This window comes from Ascaphus truei, chromosome 18 (genome assembly GCF_040206685.1).
Source record: "Ascaphus truei isolate aAscTru1 chromosome 18, aAscTru1.hap1, whole genome shotgun sequence".
NCBI lineage: Eukaryota > Metazoa > Chordata > Amphibia > Anura > Ascaphidae > Ascaphus > Ascaphus truei.
In genome coordinates, this window is record NC_134500.1 from 36,624,944 (window position 1) to 36,645,937 (window position 20,994).

The 20,994-nt window shown below is 47.6% G+C and overlaps 1 protein-coding gene across 1 annotated transcript in view; it reads right to left on the reverse strand.

Moving 5' to 3' along the window:
- Nucleotides 1-20,994, reverse strand: part of LOC142469209 (unconventional myosin-IXa-like) — an 86,787-nt gene that overhangs the window by 46,029 nt on the left and 19,764 nt on the right. Inside the window, 2 exon segments of the mRNA XM_075576169.1 lie at nt 81-156; nt 19,952-20,083. Of these exon segments, the coding sequence (XP_075432284.1) occupies nt 81-156; nt 19,952-20,083 (208 nt within the window).

Sequence of the window (20,994 nt, forward strand, 5' to 3'; positions counted from 1 at the left end):
GAGGGACGGAGAGGAGACGAGAGAGAGGAAAGGGGGGGGGAGACACACACAGACATTGACCTGGCAGTTACCCCACTCACCGGGGGCTCCTCTCCTGGATGGTGTTTGCCCCCTGCAAGTCAGACAGGGGGGAGCGGGGCGTCCTGCGAGGGATGTCTGAAATCAGAGAGAGGTATTAGACTGGGCAGAGCGAGGCACAGGGGGGCACAGCTGTGTCCTCACAGCCGTGTGAGTCTGAGTATGTGTGTATGTGCGTCCGTGTGAGTGCTCTCCATCTGCGCGCGCCAGTGCTCTCCGTCTGCGCGCGCCAGTGCTCTCCGTCTGCGCGCGCCAGTACTCTCCGTCTGCGCGCGCCAGTGCTCTCCGTCTGCGCGCGCCAGTGCTCTCCGTCTGCGCGTGTCTGTATGTGTAAGGCTGCGCTTATAGTGGTGGCGACGTCAGGCTGCAGTCGCTGGAAAAATCAAATTGATTTGACTTCCAACGATCGCGACCAAGCCGTCGCTCCGTCACGTCATTTCTACTATAAGTGTTCCTGGTCTCTGCGTGTCTGTAATACTGTTTCTGCGTGTATGTAATACTGTTTCTGCGTGTATGTAATACTGTTTCTGCGTGTCTGTAACACTGTATCTGCGTGTCTGTAATACTGTTTCTGCGTGTCTGTAACACTGTTTCTGCGTGTCTGTAACACTGTTTCTGCGTGTCTGTAACACTGTTTCTGCGTGTCTGTAATACTGTTTCTGCGTGTCTGTAACACTGTTTCTGCGTGTCTGTAATACTGTTTCTGCGTGTCTGTAACACTGTTTCTGCGTGTCTGTAATACTGTTTCTGCGTGTCTGTAACACTGTTTCTGCGTGTCTGTAATACTGTTTCTGCGTGTCTGTAATACTGTTTCTGCGTGTCTGTAACACTGTATCTGCGTGTCTCTAACACTGTATCTGCGTGTCTGTAACACTGTTTCTGCGTGTCTGTAACACTGTTTCTGCGTGTCTGTAATACTGTTTCTGCGTGTCTGTAACACTGTTTCTGCGTGTCTGTAACACTGTTTCTGCGTGTCTGTAATATTGTTTCTGCGTGTCTGTAACACTGTTTCTGCGTGTCTGTAACACTGTTTCTGCGTGTCTGTAATATTGTTTCTGCGTGTCTGTAATACTGTTTCTGCGTGTCTGTAACACTGTTTCTGCGTGTCTGTAACACTGTTTCTGCGTGTCTGTGACACTGTTTCTGCGTGTCTGTAACACTGTTTCTGCGTGTCTGTAATATTGTTTCTGCGTGTCTGTAATACTGTTTCTGCGTGTCTGTAACACTGTTTCTGCGTGTCTGTAACACTGTTTCTGCGTGTCTGTAATACTGTTTCTGCGTGTCTGTAATACTGTTTCTGCGTGTCTGTAATACTGTTTCTGCGTGTCTGTAATACTGTTTCTGCGTGTCTGTAATACTGTTTCTGCGTGTCTGTAACACTGTTTCTGCGTGTCTGTAACACTGTTTCTGCGTGTCTGTAATACTGTTTCTGCGTGTCTGTAACACTGTTTCTGCGTGTCTGTAATATTGTTTCTGCGTGTCTGTAACACTGTTTCTGCGTGTCTGTAACACTGTTTCTGCGTGTCTGTAACACTGTTTCTGCGTGTCTGTAACACTGTTTCTGCGTGTCTGTAACACTGTTTCTGCGTGTCTGTAACACTGTTTCTGCGTGTCTGTAACACTGTTTCTGCGTGTCTGTAACACTGTTTCTGCGTGTCTGTAACACTGTTTCTGCGTGTCTGTAACACTGTTTCTGCGTGTCTGTAATACTGTTTCTGCGTGTCTGTAATACTGTTTCTGCGTGTCTGTAATACTGTTTCTGCGTGTCTGTAATACTGTCTCTGCGTGTCTGTAACACTGTTTCTGCGTGTCTGTAACACTGTTTCTGCGTGTCTGTAACATTGTTTCTGCGTGTCTGTAATACTGTTTCTGCGTGTCTGTAATACTGTTTCTGCGTGTCTGTAACACTGTTTCTGCGTGTCTGTAACACTGTTTCTGCGTGTCTGTAACGCTGTTTCTGCGTGTCTGTAACGCTGTTTCTGCGTGTCTGTAATATTGTTTCTGCGTGTCTGTAATACTGTTTCTGCGTGTCTGTAACACTGTTTCTGCGTGTCTGTAACACTGTTTCTGCGTGTCTGTAACACTGTTTCTGCGTGTCTGTAACACTGTTTCTGCGTGTCTGTAATACTGTTTCTGCGTGTCTGTAATACTGTTTCTGCGTGTCTGTAATACTGTTTCTGCGTGTCTGTAACACTGTTTCTGCGTGTCTGTAACACTGTTTCTGCGTGTCTGTAATACTGTTTCTGCGTGTCTGTAACACTGTTTCTGCGTGTCTGTAATACTGTTTCTGCGTGTCTGTAACACTGTTTCTGCGTGTCTGTAATACTGTTTCTGCGTGTCTGTAACACTGTTTCTGCGTGTCTGTAACACTGTTTCTGCGTGTCTGTAATACTGTTTCTGCGTGTCTGTAATACTGTTTCTGCGTGTCTGTAACGCTGTTTCTGCGTGTCTGTAATGCTGTTTCTGCGTGTCTGTAACGCTGTTTCTGCGTGTCTGTAACGCTGTTTCTGCGTGTCTGTAACGCTGTTTCTGCGTGTCTGTAACGCTGTTTCTGCGTGTCTGTAACGCTGTTTCTGCGTGTCTGTAACATTGTTTCTGCGTGTCTGTAATACTGTTTCTGCGTGTCTGTAACACTGTTTCTGCGTGTCTGTAACACTGTTTCTGCGTGTCTGTAACACTGTTTCTGCGTGTCTGTAACACTGTTTCTGCGTGTCTGTAACACTGTTTCTGCGTGTCTGTAACACTGTTTCTGCGTGTCTGTAACACTGTTTCTGCGTGTCTGTAACACTGTTTCTGCGTGTCTGTAACACTGTTTCTGCGTGTCTGTAACACTGTTTCTGCGTGTCTGTAACACTGTTTCTGCGTGTCTGTAACACTGTTTCTGCGTGTCTGTAACACTGTTTCTGCGTGTCTGTAACACTGTTTCTGCGTGTCTGTAATACTGTTTCTGCGTGTCTGTAATACTGTTTCTGCGTGTCTGTAATACTGTTTCTGCGTGTCTGTAATACTGTTTCTGCGTGTCTGTAATACTGTTTCTGCGTATCTGTAATACTGTTTCTGCGTGTCTGTAATACTGTTTCTGCGTGTCTGTAACATTGTTTCTGCGTGTCTGTAACATTGTTTCTGCGTGTCTGTAACACTGTTTCTGCGTGTCTGTAACACTGTTTCTGCGTGTCTGTAACACTGTTTCTGCGTGTCTGTAACACTGTTTCTGCGTGTCTGTAACACTGTTTCTGCGTGTCTGTAATACTGTTTCTGCGTGTCTGTAACACTGTTTCTGCGTGTCTGTAACACTGTTTCTGTTTCTGCGTGTCTGTAACACTGTTTCTGCGTGTCTGTAACACTGTTTCTGCGTGTCTGTAACACTGTTTCTGCGTGTCTGTAACACTGTTTCTGCGTGTCTGTAACACTGTTTCTGCGTGTCTGTAACACTGTTTCTGCGTGTCTGTAACACTGTTTCTGCGTGTCTGTAATACTGTTTCTGCGTGTCTGTAATACTGTTTCTGCGTGTCTGTAATACTGTTTCTGCGTGTCTGTAACACTGTTTCTGCGTGTCTGTAATACTGTTTCTGCGTGTCTGTAACACTGTTTCTGCGTGTCTGTAACACTGTTTCTGCGTGTCTGTAACACTGTTTCTGCGTGTCTGTAACACTGTTTCTGCGTGTCTGTAACACTGTTTCTGCGTGTCTGTAACACTGTTTCTGCGTGTCTGTAACACTGTTTCTGCGTGTCTGTGACACTGTTTCTGCGTGTCTGTGACACTGTTTCTGCGTGTCTGTAACACTGTTTCTGCGTGTCTGTAACATTGTTTCTGAATGTCTGTAATACTGTTTCTGCGTGTCTGTAACACTGTTTCTGCGTGTCTGTAACACTGTTTCTGCGTGTCTGTAACACTGTTTCTGCGTGTCTGTAATACTGTTTCTGCGTGTCTGTAATACTGTTTCTGCGTGTCTGTAACACTGTTTCTGCGTGTCTGTAATACTGTTTCTGCGTGTCTGTAACACTGTTTCTGCGTGTCTGTAATATTGTTTCTGCGTGTCTGTAACACTGTTTCTGCGTGTCTGTAATACTGTTTCTGCATGTCTGTAATACTGTTTCTGCGTGTCTGTAACACTGTTTCTGCGTGTTTGTAATACTGTTTCTGCGTGTCTGTAATACTGTTTCTGCGTGTCTGTAACACTGTTTCTGCGTGTCTAACACTGTTTCTGCGTGTCTGAGACACTGTTTCTGCGTGTCTGAGACACTGTTTCTGCGTGTCTGTGACACTGTTTCTGCGTGTCTGTAACACTGTTTCTGCGTGTCTGTAACACTGTTTCTGCGTGTCTGTAACACTGTTTCTGCGTGTCTGTAACACTGTTTCTGCGTGTCTGTAATACTGTTTCTGCGTGTCTGTAACACTGTTTCTGCGTGTCTGTAACACTGTTTCTGCGTGTCTGCAACACTGTTTCTGCGTGTCTGTAATACTGTTTCTGCGTGTCTGTAATACTGTTTCTGCGTGTCTGTAACACTGTTTCTGCGTGTCTGTAACATTGTTTCTGCGTGTCTGTAATACTGTTTCTGCGTGTCTGTAACACTGTTTCTGCGTGTCTGTAACACTGTTTCTGCGTGTCTGTAACACTGTTTCTGCGTGTCTGTAACGCTGTTTCTGCGTGTCTGTAACGCTGTTTCTGCGTGTCTGTAATGCTGTTTCTGCGTGTCTGTAATATTGTTTCTGCGTGTCTGTAACACTGTTTCTGCGTGTCTGTAACACTGTTTCTGCGTGTCTGTAACACTGTTTCTGCGTGTCTGTAACACTGTTTCTGCGTGTCTGTAATACTGTTTCTGCGTGTCTGTAATACTGTTTCTGCGTGTCTGTAATACTGTTTCTGCGTGTCTGTAATACTGTTTCTGCGTGTCTGTAATACTGTTTCTGCGTGTCTGTAACACTGTTTCTGCGTGTCTGTAACACTGTTTCTGCGTGTCTGTAATATTGTTTCTGCGTGTCTGTAATACTGTTTCTGCGTGTCTGTAATACTGTTTCTGCGTGTCTGTAACACTGTATCTGCGTGTCTCTAACACTGTATCTGCGTGTCTGTAACACTGTTTCTGCGTGTCTGTAACACTGTTTCTGCGTGTCTGTAATACTGTTTCTGCGTGTCTGTAACACTGTTTCTGCGTGTCTGTAACACTGTTTCTGCGTGTCTGTAACACTGTTTCTGCGTGTCTGTAATATTGTTTCTGCGTGTCTGTAACACTGTTTCTGCGTGTCTGTAACACTGTTTCTGCGTGTCTGTAATATTGTTTCTGCGTGTCTGTAATACTGTTTCTGCGTGTATGTAATACTGTTTCTGCGTGTATGTAACACTGTTTCTGCGTGTCTGTAATACTGTTTCTGCGTGTCTGTAACACTGTTTCTGCGTGTCTGTAACACTGTTTCTGCGTGTCTGTAACACTGTTTCTGCGTGTCTGTAACACTGTTTCTGCGTGTCTGTAATACTGTTTCTGCGTGTCTGTAATACTGTTTCTGCATGTCTGTAACACGGTTTCTGCGTGTCTGTAACACTGTTTCTGCGTGTCTGTAACACTGTTTCTGCGTGTCTGTAATACTGTTTCTGCGTGTCTGTAATACTGTTTCTGCGTGTCTGTAACACTGTTTCTGCGTGTCTGTAACACTGTTTCTGCGTGTCTGTAATATTGTTTCTGCGTGTCTGTAACACTGTTTCTGCGTGTCTGTAACACTGTTTCTGCGTGTCTGTGACACTGTTTCTGCGTGTCTGTAACACTGTTTCTGCGTGTCTGTAATATTGTTTCTGCGTGTCTGTAATACTGTTTCTGCGTGTCTGTAACACTGTTTCTGCGTGTCTGTAACACTGTTTCTGCGTGTCTGTAACACTGTTTCTGCGTGTCTGTAATACTGTTTCTGCGTGTCTGTAATACTGTTTCTGCGTGTCTGTAACACTGTTTCTGCGTATCTGTAACACTGTTTCTGCGTGTCTGTAATACTGTTTCTGCGTGTCTGTAACACTGTTTCTGCGTGTCTGTAATATTGTTTCTGCGTGTCTGTAACACTGTTTCTGCGTGTCTGTAATACTGTTTCTGCGTGTCTGTAATACTGTTTCTGCGTGTCTGTAACACTGTTTCTGCGTGTTTGTAATACTGTTTCTGCGTGTCTGTAATACTGTTTCTGCGTGTCTGTAACACTGTTTCTGCGTGTCTGTAACACTGTTTCTGCGTGTCTGAGACACTGTTTCTGCGTGTCTGAGACACTGTTTCTGCGTGTCTGTGACACTGTTTCTGCGTGTCTGTAACACTGTTTCTGCGTGTCTGTAACACTGTTTCTGCGTGTCTGTAACACTGTTTCTGCGTGTCTGTAACACTGTTTCTGCGTGTCTGTAATACTGTTTCTGCGTGTCTGTAACACTGTTTCTGCGTGTCTGTAACACTGTTTCTGCGTGTCTGCAACACTGTTTCTGCGTGTCTGTAATACTGTTTCTGCGTGTCTGTAATACTGTCTCTGCGTGTCTGTAACACTGTTTCTGCGTGTCTGTAACACTGTTTCTGCGTGTCTGTAACATTGTTTCTGCGTGTCTGTAATACTGTTTCTGCGTGTCTGTAATACTGTTTCTGCGTGTCTGTAACACTGTTTCTGCGTGTCTGTAACACTGTTTCTGCGTGTCTGTAACGCTGTTTCTGCGTGTCTGTAACGCTGTTTCTGCGTGTCTGTAATGCTGTTTCTGCGTGTCTGTAATATTGTTTCTGCGTGTCTGTAATACTGTTTCTGCGTGTCTGTAACACTGTTTCTGCGTGTCTGTAACACTGTTTCTGCGTGTCTGTAACGCTGTTTCTGCGTGTCTGTAACGCTGTTTCTGCGTGTCTGTAATATTGTTTCTGCGTGTCTGTAATACTGTTTCTGCGTGTCTGTAACACTGTTTCTGCGTGTCTGTAACACTGTTTCTGCGTGTCTGTAACACTGTTTCTGCGTGTCTGTAACACTGTTTCTGCGTGTCTGTAATACTGTTTCTGCGTGTCTGTAATACTGTTTCTGCGTGTCTGTAATACTGTTTCTGCGTGTCTGTAACACTGTTTCTGCGTGTCTGTAACACTGTTTCTGCGTGTCTGTAATACTGTTTCTGCGTGTCTGTAACACTGTTTCTGCGTGTCTGTAATACTGTTTCTGCGTGTCTGTAACACTGTTTCTGCGTGTCTGTAATACTGTTTCTGCGTGTCTGTAATACTGTTTCTGCGTGTCTGTAACACTGTTTCTGCGTGTCTGTAACACTGTTTCTGCGTGTCTGTAATACTGTTTCTGCGTGTCTGTAACACTGTTTCTGCGTGTCTGTAATATTGTTTCTGCGTGTCTGTAACACTGTTTCTGCGTGTCTGTAATACTGTTTCTGCGTGTCTGTAATACTGTTTCTGCGTGTCTGTAACACTGTTTCTGCGTGTTTGTAATACTGTTTCTGCGTGTCTGTAATACTGTTTCTGCGTGTCTGTAACACTGTTTCTGCGTGTCTGTAACACTGTTTCTGCGTGTCTGAGACACTGTTTCTGCGTGTCTGAGACACTGTTTCTGCGTGTCTGTGACACTGTTTCTGCGTGTCTGTAACACTGTTTCTGCGTGTCTGTAACACTGTTTCTGCGTGTCTGTAACACTGTTTCTGCGTGTCTGTAACACTGTTTCTGCGTGTCTGTAACACTGTTTCTGCGTGTCTGTAATACTGTTTCTGCGTGTCTGTAACACTGTTTCTGCGTGTCTGTAACACTGTTTCTGCGTGTCTGCAAAACTGTTTCTGCGTGTCTGTAATACTGTTTCTGCGTGTCTGTAATACTGTCTCTGCGTGTCTGTAACACTGTTTCTGCGTGTCTGTAACACTGTTTCTGCGTGTCTGTAACATTGTTTCTGCGTGTCTGTAATACTGTTTCTGCGTGTCTGTAATACTGTTTCTGCGTGTCTGTAACACTGTTTCTGCGTGTCTGTAACACTGTTTCTGCGTGTCTGTAACGCTGTTTCTGCGTGTCTGTAACGCTGTTTCTGCGTGTCTGTAATGCTGTTTCTGCGTGTCTGTAATACTGTTTCTGCGTGTCTGTAACACTGTTTCTGCGTGTCTGTAACACTGTTTCTGCGTGTCTGTAACACTGTTTCTGCGTGTCTGTAACACTGTTTCTGCGTGTCTGTAACACTGTTTCTGCGTGTCTGTAACACTGTTTCTCCGTGTCTGTAACACTGTTTCTGCGTGTCTGTAATACTGTTTCTGCGTGTCTGTAATACTGTTTCTGCGTGTCTGTAACACTGTTTCTGCGTGTCTGTAACATTGTTTCTGCGTGTCTGTAATACTGTTTCTGCGTGTCTGTAATACTGTTTCTGCGTGTCTGTAACACTGTTTCTGCGTGTCTGTAACACTGTTTCTGCGTGTCTGTAACGCTGTTTCTGCGTGTCTGTAACGCTGTTTCTGCGTGTCTGTAATGCTGTTTCTGCGTGTCTGTAATATTGTTTCTGCGTGTCTGTAATACTGTTTCTGCGTGTCTGTAACACTGTTTCTGCGTGTCTGTAACACTGTTTCTGCGTGTCTGTAACACTGTTTCTGCGTGTCTGTAATACTGTTTCTGCGTGTCTGTAATACTGTTTCTGCGTGTCTGTAATACTGTTTCTGCGTGTCTGTAACACTGTTTCTGCGTGTCTGTAACACTGTTTCTGCGTGTCTGTAATACTGTTTCTGCGTGTCTGTAACACTGTTTCTGCGTGTCTGTAATACTGTTTCTGCGTGTCTGTAACACTGTTTCTGCGTGTCTGTAACACTGTTTCTGCGTGTCTGTAACACTGTTTCTGCGTGTCTGTAACACTGTTTCTGCGTGTCTGTAATATTGTTTCTGCGTGTCTGTAATACTGTTTCTGCGTGTCTGTAACGCTGTTTCTGCGTGTCTGTAACGCTGTTTCTGCGTGTCTGTAACGCTGTTTCTGCGTGTCTGTAACGCTGTTTCTGCGTGTCTGTAACGCTGTTTCTGCGTGTCTGTAACACTGTTTCTGCGTGTCTGTAACACTGTTTCTGCGTGTCTGTAATATTGTTTCTGCGTGTCTGTAATACTGTTTCTGCGTGTCTGTAACACTGTTTCTGCGTGTCTGTAACACTGTTTCTGCGTGTCTGTAACACTGTTTCTGCGTGTCTGTAACACTGTTTCTGCGTGTCTGTAACACTGTTTCTGCGTGTCTGTAACACTGTTTCTGCGTGTCTGTAATACTGTTTCTGCGTGTCTGTAATACTGTTTCTGCGTGTCTGTAATACTGTTTCTGCGTGTCTGTAATACTGTTTCTGCGTGTCTGTAATACTGTTTCTGCGTGTCTGTAATACTGTTTCTGCGTATCTGTAATACTGTTTCTGCGTGTCTGTAATACTGTTTCTGCGTGTCTGTAACATTGTTTCTGCGTGTCTGTAACATTGTTTCTGCGTGTCTGTAACACTGTTTCTGCGTGTCTGTAACACTGTTTCTGCGTGTCTGTAACACTGTTTCTGCGTGTCTGTAACACTGTTTCTGCGTGTATGTAACACTGTTTCTGCGTGTCTGTAACACTGTTTCTGCGTGTCTGTAATACTGTTTCTGCGTGTCTGTAACACTGTTTCTGCGTGTCTGTAACACTGTTTCTGTTTCTGCGTGTCTGTAACACTGTTTCTGCGTGTCTGTAACACTGTTTCTGCGTGTCTGTAACACTGTTTCTGTGTGTCTGTAACACTGTTTCTGCGTGTCTGTAACACTGTTTCTGCGTGTCTGTAACACTGTTTCTGCGTGTCTGTAATACTGTTTCTGCGTGTCTGTAATACTGTTTCTGCGTGTCTGTAACACTGTTTCTGCGTGTCTGTAACACTGTTTCTGCGTGTCTGTAACACTGTTTCTGCGTGTCTGTAATACTGTTTCTGCGTGTCTGTAACACTGTTTCTGCGTGTCTGTAACACTGTTTCTGCGTGTCTGTAACACTGTTTCTGCGTGTCTGTAACACTGTTTCTGCGTGTCTGTAACGCTGTTTCTGCGTGTCTGTAACGCTGTTTCTGCGTGTCTGTAACACTGTTTCTGCGTGTCTGTAACACTGTTTCTGCGTGTCTGTAATATTGTTTCTGCGTGTCTGTAATACTGTTTCTGCGTGTCTGTAACACTGTTTCTGCGTGTCTGTAACACTGTTTCTGCGTGTCTGTAATACTGTTTCTGCGTGTCTGTAACACTGTTTCTGCGTGTCTGTAACACTGTTTCTGCGTGTCTGTAATACTGTTTCTGCGTGTCTGTAATACTGTTTCTGCGTGTCTGTAACACTGTTTCTGCGTGTCTGTAACACTGTTTCTGCGTGTCTGTAACACTGTTTCTGCGTGTCTGTAACACTGTTTCTGCGTGTCTGTAACACTGTTTCTGCGTGTCTGTAACACTGTTTCTGCGTGTCTGTAACACTGTTTCTGCGTGTCTGTAACGCTGTTTCTGCGTGTCTGTAACGCTGTTTCTGCGTGTCTGTAACGCTGTATCTGCGTGTCTGTAACGCTGTTTCTGCGTGTCTGTAACGCGGTTTCTGCGTGTCTGTAACGCTGTTTCTGCGTGTATGTAATACTGTTTCTGCGTGTATGTAACACTGTTTCTGCGTGTCTGTAATACTGTTTCTGCGTGTCTGTAACACTGTTTCTGCGTGTCTGTAACACTGTTTCTGCGTGTCTGTAACACTGTTTCTGCGTGTCTGTAACACTGTTTCTGCGTGTCTGTAACACTGTTTCTGCGTGTCTGTAACACTGTTTCTGCGTGTCTGTAATACTGTTTCTGCGTGTCTGTAACACTGTTTCTGCGTGTCTGTAACGCTGTTTCTGCGTGTCTGTAACGCTGTTTCTGCGTGTCTGTAACGCTGTTTCTGCGTGTCTGTAACGCTGTTTCTGCGTGTCTGTAACGCTGTTTCTGCGTGTCTGTAACGCTGTTTCTGCGTGTCTGTAACGCTGTTTCTGCGTGTCTGTAACGCTGTTTCTGCGTGTCTGTAACGCTGTTTCTGCGTGTCTGTAACGCTGTTTCTGCGTGTCTGTAACGCTGTTTCTGCGTGTCTGTAATGCTGTTTCTGCGTGTCTGTAACACTGTTTCTGCGTGTCTGTAACACTGTTTCTGCGTGTCTGTAATACTGTTTCTGCGTGTCTGTAATACTGTTTCTGCGTGTCTGTAATACTGTTTCTGCGTGTCTGTAATACTGTTTCTGCGTGTATGTAATACTGTTTCTGCGTGTATGTAACACTGTTTCTGCGTGTCTGTAATACTGTTTCTGCGTGTCTGTAACACTGTTTCTGCGTGTCTGTAACACTGTTTCTGCGTGTCTGTAACACTGTTTCTGCGTGTCTGTAACACTGTTTCTGCGTGTCTGTAATACTGTTTCTGCGTGTCTGTAATACTGTTTCTGCGTGTCTGTAACACGGTTTCTGCGTGTCTGTAACACTGTTTCTGCGTGTCTGTAACACTGTTTCTGCGTGTCTGTAATACTGTTTCTGCGTGTCTGTAATACTGTTTCTGCGTGTCTGTAACACTGTTTCTGCGTGTCTGTAACACTGTTTCTGCGTGTCTGTAATATTGTTTCTGCGTGTCTGTAATACTGTTTCTGCGTGTCTGTAACACTGTTTCTGCGTGTCTGTAATACTGTTTCTGCGTGTCTGTAATACTGTTTCTGCGTGTCTGTAACACTGTTTCTGCGTGTCTGTAACACTGTTTCTGCGTGTCTGTAATATTGTTTCTGCGTGTCTGTAACACTGTTTCTGCGTGTCTGTAACACTGTTTCTGCGTGTCCGTGTCCCTGTGCATGTGACATGTTGAGGTCTCCAGCTCTTCCAGTCGCACACTTAGCCTGCAGACATAAAATAGTGTTAGACACGAAGAGACGGACGGGACAGGCAGAGACGGGGACGGGCAGAGACAGAGACATGGAGGGATAGGCAGAGACGGGCAGAGAGGGGGACGCGGGCAGAGACGGGGAGAGAGAGGCAGAGACGGGGAGAGAGAGGCAGAGAGAGGCAGAGACAGGGAGAGAGAGGCAGAGACAGGGAGAGAGAGGCAGAGACAGGGAGAGAGAGGCAGAGACAGGGAGAGAGAGGCAGAGACAGGGAGAGAGAGGCAGAGACAGGGAGAGAGAGGCAGAGACAGGGAGAGTCAGGGAGAGAGAGTCGGAGACAGGGAGAGAGAGGCAGAGACAGGGAGAGAGAGGCAGAGACAGGGAGAGAGAGGCAGAGACAGGGAGAGTCAGGGAGAGAGAGTCGGAGACAGGGAGAGAGAGGCAGAGACAGGGAGAGAGAGGCAGAGACAGGGAGAGAGAGGCAGAGACAGGGAGAGAGAGGCAGAGACAGGGAGAGAGAGGCAGAGACAGGGAGAGAGAGGCAGAGACAGGGAGAGAGAGGCAGAGACAGGGAGGGACAGACAGAGACAGGGAGAGTCAGGGAGAGAGAGGCAGAGACAGGGAGAGTAAGGGAGAGTCAGGGAGAGAGAGGCAGAGACAGGGAGAGACAGACAGGGAGAGACAGGGAGAGAGAGGCAGAGACAGGGAGAGAGAGGCAGAGACAGGGAGGGACAGGGAGAGAGAGGCAGAGACAGGGAGAGAGAGGCAGAGACATTGAGAGAGAGGCAGAGACAGGGAGAGAGAGGCAGAGACAGGGAGAGAGAGGCAGAGACAGGGAGAGAGAGTCAGGGAGGGACAGGAGAGAGAGGCAGAGACAGGGAGAGAGAGGCAGAGACAGGGAGAGAGAGGCAGAGACAGGGAGAGAGAGGCAGAGAGAGGCAGAGACAGGGAGAGTCAGGGAGAGAGAGGCAGAGACAGGGAGAGAGTTTCAGAGACAGGGAGAGAGAGCCAGGGAGGGACCGGGAGAGAGAGGCAGAGACAGGGAGAGAGAGGCAGAGACAGGGAGAGACAGACAGAGACAGGGTGGGTCAGGGAGAGAGTTTCAGAGACAGGGAGAGAGAGCCAGGGAGGGACCGGGAGAGAGGCAGAGACAGGGAGAGAGAGGCAGAGACAGGGAGAGACAGACAGAGACAGGGTGGGGCAGGGAGAGAGAGGCAGAGACAGGGAGGGCCAGGGAGAGAGAGGCAGAGACAGGGAGGGCCAGGGAGAGAGAGGCAGAGACAGGGAGGGCCAGGGAGAGAGAGGCAGAGACAGGGAGGGACAGGGAGAGAGGGGCAGAGACAGGGAGAGAGAGGGAGGGACAGGGAGAGAGAGGGAGGGACAGGGAGAGAGAGGGAGGGACAGGGAGAGAGGGGCAGAGACAGGGAGGGACAGGAAGAGAGAGGCAGAGACAGGGAGGGACAGGAAGAGAGAGGCAGAGACAGGGAGAGAGAGGCAGAGACAGGGAGAGAGAGGCAGAGAGGGAAAGAGAGGCAGAGATAGGGAGAGAGAGGCAGAGACAGGGAGAGAGAGGCAGAGACAGGAAGAGAGAGGCAGAGACAGGAAGAGAGAGGCAGAGACAGGGAGAGAGAGGCCGCGTTCCTGACAGGCAGTACGAGACGGTGAGTGGCAGTCTCGGGACAGGTGACACATGCTAAGCAGGTAGTATTGGAAAATCGGGGGGGGGGGGGGGGGCATTATTAAGATGAGGGCGCCGCATGCAGAGCTAATGAGTTAAATGACAAACACTTTAATGAGGGATCAGAATGAGAACCAAGCGCTGTCTGTTCCCCCAGCACCCCCACTGTGTGCCTGAACCCCCAAATTACACACAGAAGTGGCACTGCCCCCTATAGCCAGTAACTCAAGAGGGCCCCCACACACCAGCTCTCCCATCATACAGAAGAGGTCCCTACATACCCCATTATACAGAAAAGGTCCCTACATACCCCATAATACAGAAAAGGTCCCTACATACCCCCATAATACAGAAGGGGTCCCTACTTACCCCCATTATACAAAAGAGGTCCCTACATATCCCCATTATACAGAAGAGGGCCCTACATACCCCCATTATACAGAAGAGGGCCCTACATACCCCCATTATATAGAAGAGGTCCCTACATACCCCCATTATACAAAAGAGGGCCCTACATACCCCCATCATACAGAAGTGGTCCCTACATAGCCCCATTATACAGAAGTGGTCCCTACATACCCCATTATACAGAAGAGGTCCCTACATACCCCCATTCCCTACATACCCCCATTATACAGAAGTGGTCCCTACATACCCCCATTCCCTACATACCCCCATTATACAGAAGTGGTCCATCCATACCCCCATTACACAGAAGTGGTCCCTACATACCCCATTATACAGAAGAGGGCCCTCCATACCCCCATGATACAGAAGTGGGCCCTACATACCCTATTATACAGAAGTGGTCCCTACATACCCCCATTATACAGAAGTGGTCCCTACATAACCCATAATACAGAAGAGGTCCCTACATACCCCATAATACAGAAGAGGTCCCTACATACCCCATAATACAGAAGGGGTCCTTACATACCCCCATTATACAGAAGAGGGCCCTACATACCCCCATTATACAGAAGTGGTCCCTACATACCCCCATTATACAGAAGAGGGCCCTACATACCCCATTATATAGAAGAGGGCCCTACATACCCCATTATACAGAAGAGGGCCCTACATACCCCATTATACAGAAGAGGGCCAGACATACCCCATTATACAGAAGAGGTCCCTACATACCCCATAATACAGAAGGGGTCCCTACATACCCCTATTATACAGAAGAGGGCCCTACATACCCCATTATACAGAAGTGGTCCCTACATACCCCCGTTATACAGAAGAGGGACCTACATACCCCATTATACAGAAGTGGTCCCTACATACCCCATTATACAGAAGAGGTCCCTACATACCCCATTATACAGAAGAGGTTCCTACATACCCCCATTATACAGAAGAGGTCCCTACATACCCCCATTATACAGAAGAGGGCCCTCCATACCCCATTATACAGAAGTGGTCCCTACATAGCCCCATTATACAGAAGTGGTCCCTACATAGCCCCATTATACAGAAGAGGTCCCTACATACCCCCATTATACAGAAGTGGTCCCTACATACCCCCATTATACAGAAATGGTCCCTACATAACCCCATTATACAGAAGTGGTCCCTACATACCCCATTATACAGAAGAGGGCCCTACATACCCCCATTATACAGAAGAGGGCCCTACATACCCCCATTATACAGAAGAAGGCCCTATATACCCCATTATACAGAAGTGGTCCCTACATACCCCCATTATACAGAAGAGGGCCCTACATACCCCATTTTACACAAGAGGGCCCTACATACCCCCATTATACAGAAGAGGGCCCTACATACCCCCATTATACAGAAGAGGGCCCTACATCCCCATTATACAGAAGTGTTCCCTATATACCCCATTATACAGAAGTGGTCCCTACATACCCCATTATACAGAAGTGGTCCCTACATACCCTCATTGTACAGAAGAGGGCCCTACATACCCAATTATACAGAAGAGGGCCCTACATACCCCCATTATACAGAAGTGGTCCCTACATACCCCCATTATACAGAAGTGGTCCCTACATACCCCATTATACAGAAGAGGGCCCTACATACCCCCATTATACAGAAGTGGTCCCTACATACCCCATTATACAGAAGTGGTCCCTACATACCCCCATTTTACACTAGAGGGCCCTACATACCCCATTATACAGAAGAGGGCCCTACATACCCCCATTTCACACAAGAGGGCCCTACATACCCCCATTATACAGAGGTGGTCCCTACGTACCCCCATTATACAGAAGAGGGCCCTACATACCCCATTATACAGAAGTGTTCCCTACATACCCCATTATAAGGAAGTGGTCCCTACATACCCCATTATACAGAAGTGGTCCCTACATACCCCCATTTTACACAAGAGGGCCCTACATACCCCATTTTACACAAGAGGGCCCTACATACCCCCATTTTACACAAGAGGGCCCTACATACCCCCATTTTACACAAGAGGGCCCTACATACCCCCATTATACAGAAGAGGGCCCTACATACCCCCATTATACAGAAGTGGTCCCCACATAGCCCATTATACAGAAGAGGGTCCTACATACCCCATTTTACACAAGAGGGCCCTACATACCCCCATTATACAGAAGAGGGTCCTACATACCCCATTATACACAAGAGGGCCCTACATACCCCCATTATACAGAAGAGGGCCCTACATACCCCATTATACAGAAGTGGTCCCTACATAGCCCATTATACAGAAGTGGTCCCTACATACCCCATTATACAGAAGAGGGCCCTACATACCCCATTATACAGAAGTGGTCCCTACATACCCCATTATACAAAAGTGGTCCCTACATACCCCCATTATACAGAAGTGGTCCCTACATACCCCCATTATACAGAAGTGGGCCCTACATACCCCATTATACAGAAGAGGGCCCTACATACCCCATTATACAGAAGAGGGCCCTACATACCCCCATTATACAGACGAGGGCCCTACATACCCCCATTATACAGAAGTGGTCCCTACATACCCCCATTATACAGATGAGGGCCCTACATACCCCATTATACAGAAGTGTTCCCTACATACCCCATTATACAGAAGTGGTCCCTACATAGCCCATTTTACACAAGAGGGCCCTACATACCCCCATTATACAGAAGAGGGCCCTACATACCCCATTTTACACAAGAGGGCCCTACATACCCCCATTTTACACAAGAGGGCCCTACATACCCCCATTATACAGAAGAGGGCCCTACATACCCCCATTATACAGAAGTGGTCCCCACATAGCCCATTATACAGAAGAGGGCCCTACATACCCCCATTATACAGAAGAGGGCCCTACATACCCCCATTATACAGAAGTGGTCCCCACATAGCCCATTATACAGAAGAGGGTCCTACATACCCCATTTTACACAAGAGGGCCCTACATACCCCCATTATACAGAAGTGGTCCCTACATACCCCCATTATACAGAAGTGGTCCCCACATAGCCCATTATACAGAAGAGGGTCCTACATACCCCATTATACACAAGAGGGCCCTACATACCCCCATTATACAGAAGAGGGTCCTACATACCCCATTATACACAAGAGGGCCCTACATACCCCCATTATACAGAAGAGGGCCCTACATACCCCATTATACAGAAGTGGTCCCTACATAGCCCATTATACAGAAGTGGTCCCTACATACCCCATTATACAGAAGAGGGCCCTACATACCCCATTATACAGAAGTGGTCCCTACATACCCCATTATACAAAAGTGGTCCCTACATACCCCCATTATACAGAAGTGGTCCCTACATACCCCCATTATACAGAAGTGGGCCCTACATACCCCATTATACAGAAGAGGGCCCTACATACCCCATTATACAGAAGAGGGCCCTACATACCCCCATTATACAGACGAGGGCCCTACATACCCCCATTATACAGAAGTGGTCCCTACATACCCCCATTATACAGATGAGGGCCCTACATACCCCATTATACAGAAGTGTTCCCTACATACCCCATTATACAGAAGAGGGCCCTACATACCCCATTATACAGAAGAGGGCCCTACATATCCCCATTATACAGAAGTGGTCCCTACATACCCCCATTATACAGAAGTGTTCCCTACATACCCCCATTATACAGAAGAGGGCCCTACATACCCCCATTATACAGAAGTGTTCCCTACATACCCCATTATACAGAAGAGGGCCCTACATACCCCATGATACAGAAGAGGGCCCTACATACCCCCATTATACAGAAGTGGTCCCTACATACCCCATTATACAGAAGAGGGCCCTACATACCCCCATTATACAGAAGAGGGCCCTACATACCCCCATTATACAGAAGAGGGCCCTACATACCCCCATTATACAGAAGAGGGCCCTACATACAGTACCCCCATTATACAGAAGAGGGCCCTACATACCCCATTATACAGAAGTGGTCCCTACATACCCCATTATACATAAGTGATCCCTACATACCCCATTATACAGAAGTGGTCCCTACATACCCCCATTATACAGAAGAGGTCCCTACATACCCCCATTATACATAAGTGATCCCTACATACCCCATTATACAGAAGTGGTCCCTACATACCCTCATTATACAGAAGTGGTCCCTACATACCCCATTATACAGAAGTGGTCCCTACATACCCCATTATACAGAAGAGGTCCCTACATACCCCCATTATACAGAAGTGGTCCCTACATACCCCCATTATACAGAAGAGGGCCCCACATACCCCATTATACAGAAGTGGTCCCTACATACCCCATTATACAGAAGTGGTCCCTACATACCCCATTATACAGAAGTGGTCCCTACATACCCCCATTATACAGAAGTGGTACCTACATACCCCCATTATACAGAAGTGTTCCCTACATACCCCCATTATACAGAAGGAGCTGTGGTGGGCCCCAATCTATACCTCACCTTCCCGGTCCCCACCAGAAAGCGCTTGTTTCTCACTCCCGTGTGCGTGTACACGTGTGCGTGTTTGAGCGGAGCTCTGTGACATATACTCATTCATGTGCGTGGGAACTAATGCGTGTCTTGATCCGTGGGTCTGGGGGGGATCCGCCAAGCGCCAATGCTGAGCGTGAACCCCCATCTGACGTAATCTGCCATTTCCGTCAATGGCCGCACCCCGCATCGGCCCTTGGGGCCTCCCAGCCATGTTAACCAAACAGTGCTATGCCGTAAGCCGTCTTTCAATGAATGGGCTGCTTAGTACACATGGCCCACAGTCTGCAATACTCAAACATTACTCTCCCTACCCGAGGGGGGGGGGGAGGGGCTCAACCCCTCCCCGCCCCCAACAGGTCAGGTTTTTAAGACATCCCAGCTTCAGCACAGGTGGCTCAAGCAGAGGCTCCGTCTGATTGAGCCATCTGTGCTGAAGCAGGGGCTGGGTGAGCCCCCTGTGCTGATGCAGGGGCTGATTGAGCCCTCTGTGCTGAAGCAGGGGCTGATTGAGATACCTGTGCTGAAGCAGGGATATCCTGAAAACCTGACATGTTGGACGGGGGGGGGGGAGGGGGGGAGTTCAAGGACTGGAGTTGAGCCCCTGCCCTACCCTAGTTTGCTCTGCTTTATGATAGAGAGATGTATAGCACATGTGGCCTTCTGATACGGATTGTGACAAGAGGATTTAAAAGCACGGGATCCCTACGCATTTCATGTGGTATAATGTCTGTCCAGTCATGTGATCAGCTTATAGCCAATCACAAGCAAGAACTGCTTCTGAAATCAGAAAACAGGTAATACAATCTTAAGGAACATTAATACTAATTAAAATGTGTGTGTGTGTGTGTGTGTGTGTGTGTGGTGTGGTGCATCTACACACGCACGCACGCACGCACACGCACACACACACACACAAATATTATTATGTATGGAAAATGTTAAGTCAGACAGCCATATGGTAAGTACATATAGTATATATTATAATAAAAATTGTTGATTAATTATTAAATTAGTATTGAAAATGGGTTCAACATGTATATTATTGATAACTTGTTTCTGTTTATATATGTAAAATATGGATACCAAAAAAAAAAAAAAAAAAAAACGGTTCCAAGCGGTTAATTTTTAAAGGGCTTATTCAGCTCAGGTCACGTCTGGAAAAGGGACGTTTGTGGCCTCAATCGCAGATGTAACGCGTGTGTCTATCTGTAGGTACATCTGATGGTGTATATGTATGTGTATTCACATGCACATGCCGTCTGTGTGTCCGAGTGTGCGTGTACTAGTGCTGGCAGAGAGGATTCTGGGATGGGACCCTGTGTATATGCACGTGCTGGCAGAGAGGATTCTGGGATGGGACCCTGTGTATATGCACGTGCTGGCAGAGAGGATTCTGGGACGGGAGCCTTACTGTATTGGTCGGTCTGGCACCTCTGCAGAATCTGTAAACTCCTTTGGTGCACGGGGTGCTGCAGAAAGCTAAAGCTAGAGAGGCCTTTGTGAGCGGAGCCGGGGGGGGCCTGGGTGCAGGGGGGGCCAGAGCCTTGAGAGCAAACATACAGGAAGAGAAGACAGAGGCAGATTAACCAGAGCGGGGGGAGGCAGAGTCTAACTGACACCCCCCACACCCCACAGAAATACAGAGGCTAATAACCCAGAAAGAGGGGGGGGGGCAGAGTCCGACACCCCAGAAATAGGAAGATTAAAGCAGGGAAGTTTATACGGACCCCCAGAAACAAAGGACAAGCAGAGGGGGGTGGGGGGTCCTCCTGTGGGAGCCAGATATATACAGGAAGGGGGCGGCTGTGACATCACAAGGCACTGAGTAACTAACCCATGCAGTGCCGTATTGGGTTATTGGTGGCTGGTGGGTACCAGGAAATAAAATAATCACCAGCTCTCCCAGTACAGCAGCCACACCGTTCCTCTCCCAGTACAGCAGCCACACCGTTCCTCTCCCAGTACATCCCAGTACAGCAGCCACACCGTTCCTCTCCCAGTACAGCAGCCACACCGTTCCTCTCCCAGTACAGCAGCCACACCGTTCCTCTCCCAGTACAGCAGCCACACCGTTCCTCTCCCAGTACAGCAGCCACACCGTTCCTCTCCCAGTACAGCAGCCACACCGTTCCTCTCCCAGTACATCCCAGTACAGCAGCCACACCGTTCCTCTCCCAGTACATCCCAGTACAGCAGCCACACCGTTCCTCTCCCAGTACATCCCAGTACAGCAGCCACACCGTTCCTCTCCCAGTACATCCCAGTACAGCAGCCACACCGTTCCTCTCCCAGTACATCCCAGTACAGCAGCCACACCGTTCCTCTCCCAGTACATCCCAGTACAGCAGCCACACCGTTCCTCTCCCAGTACATCCCAGTACAGCAGCCACACCGTTCCTCTCCCAGTACATCCCAGTACAGCAGCCACACCGTTCCTCTCCCAGTACATCCCAG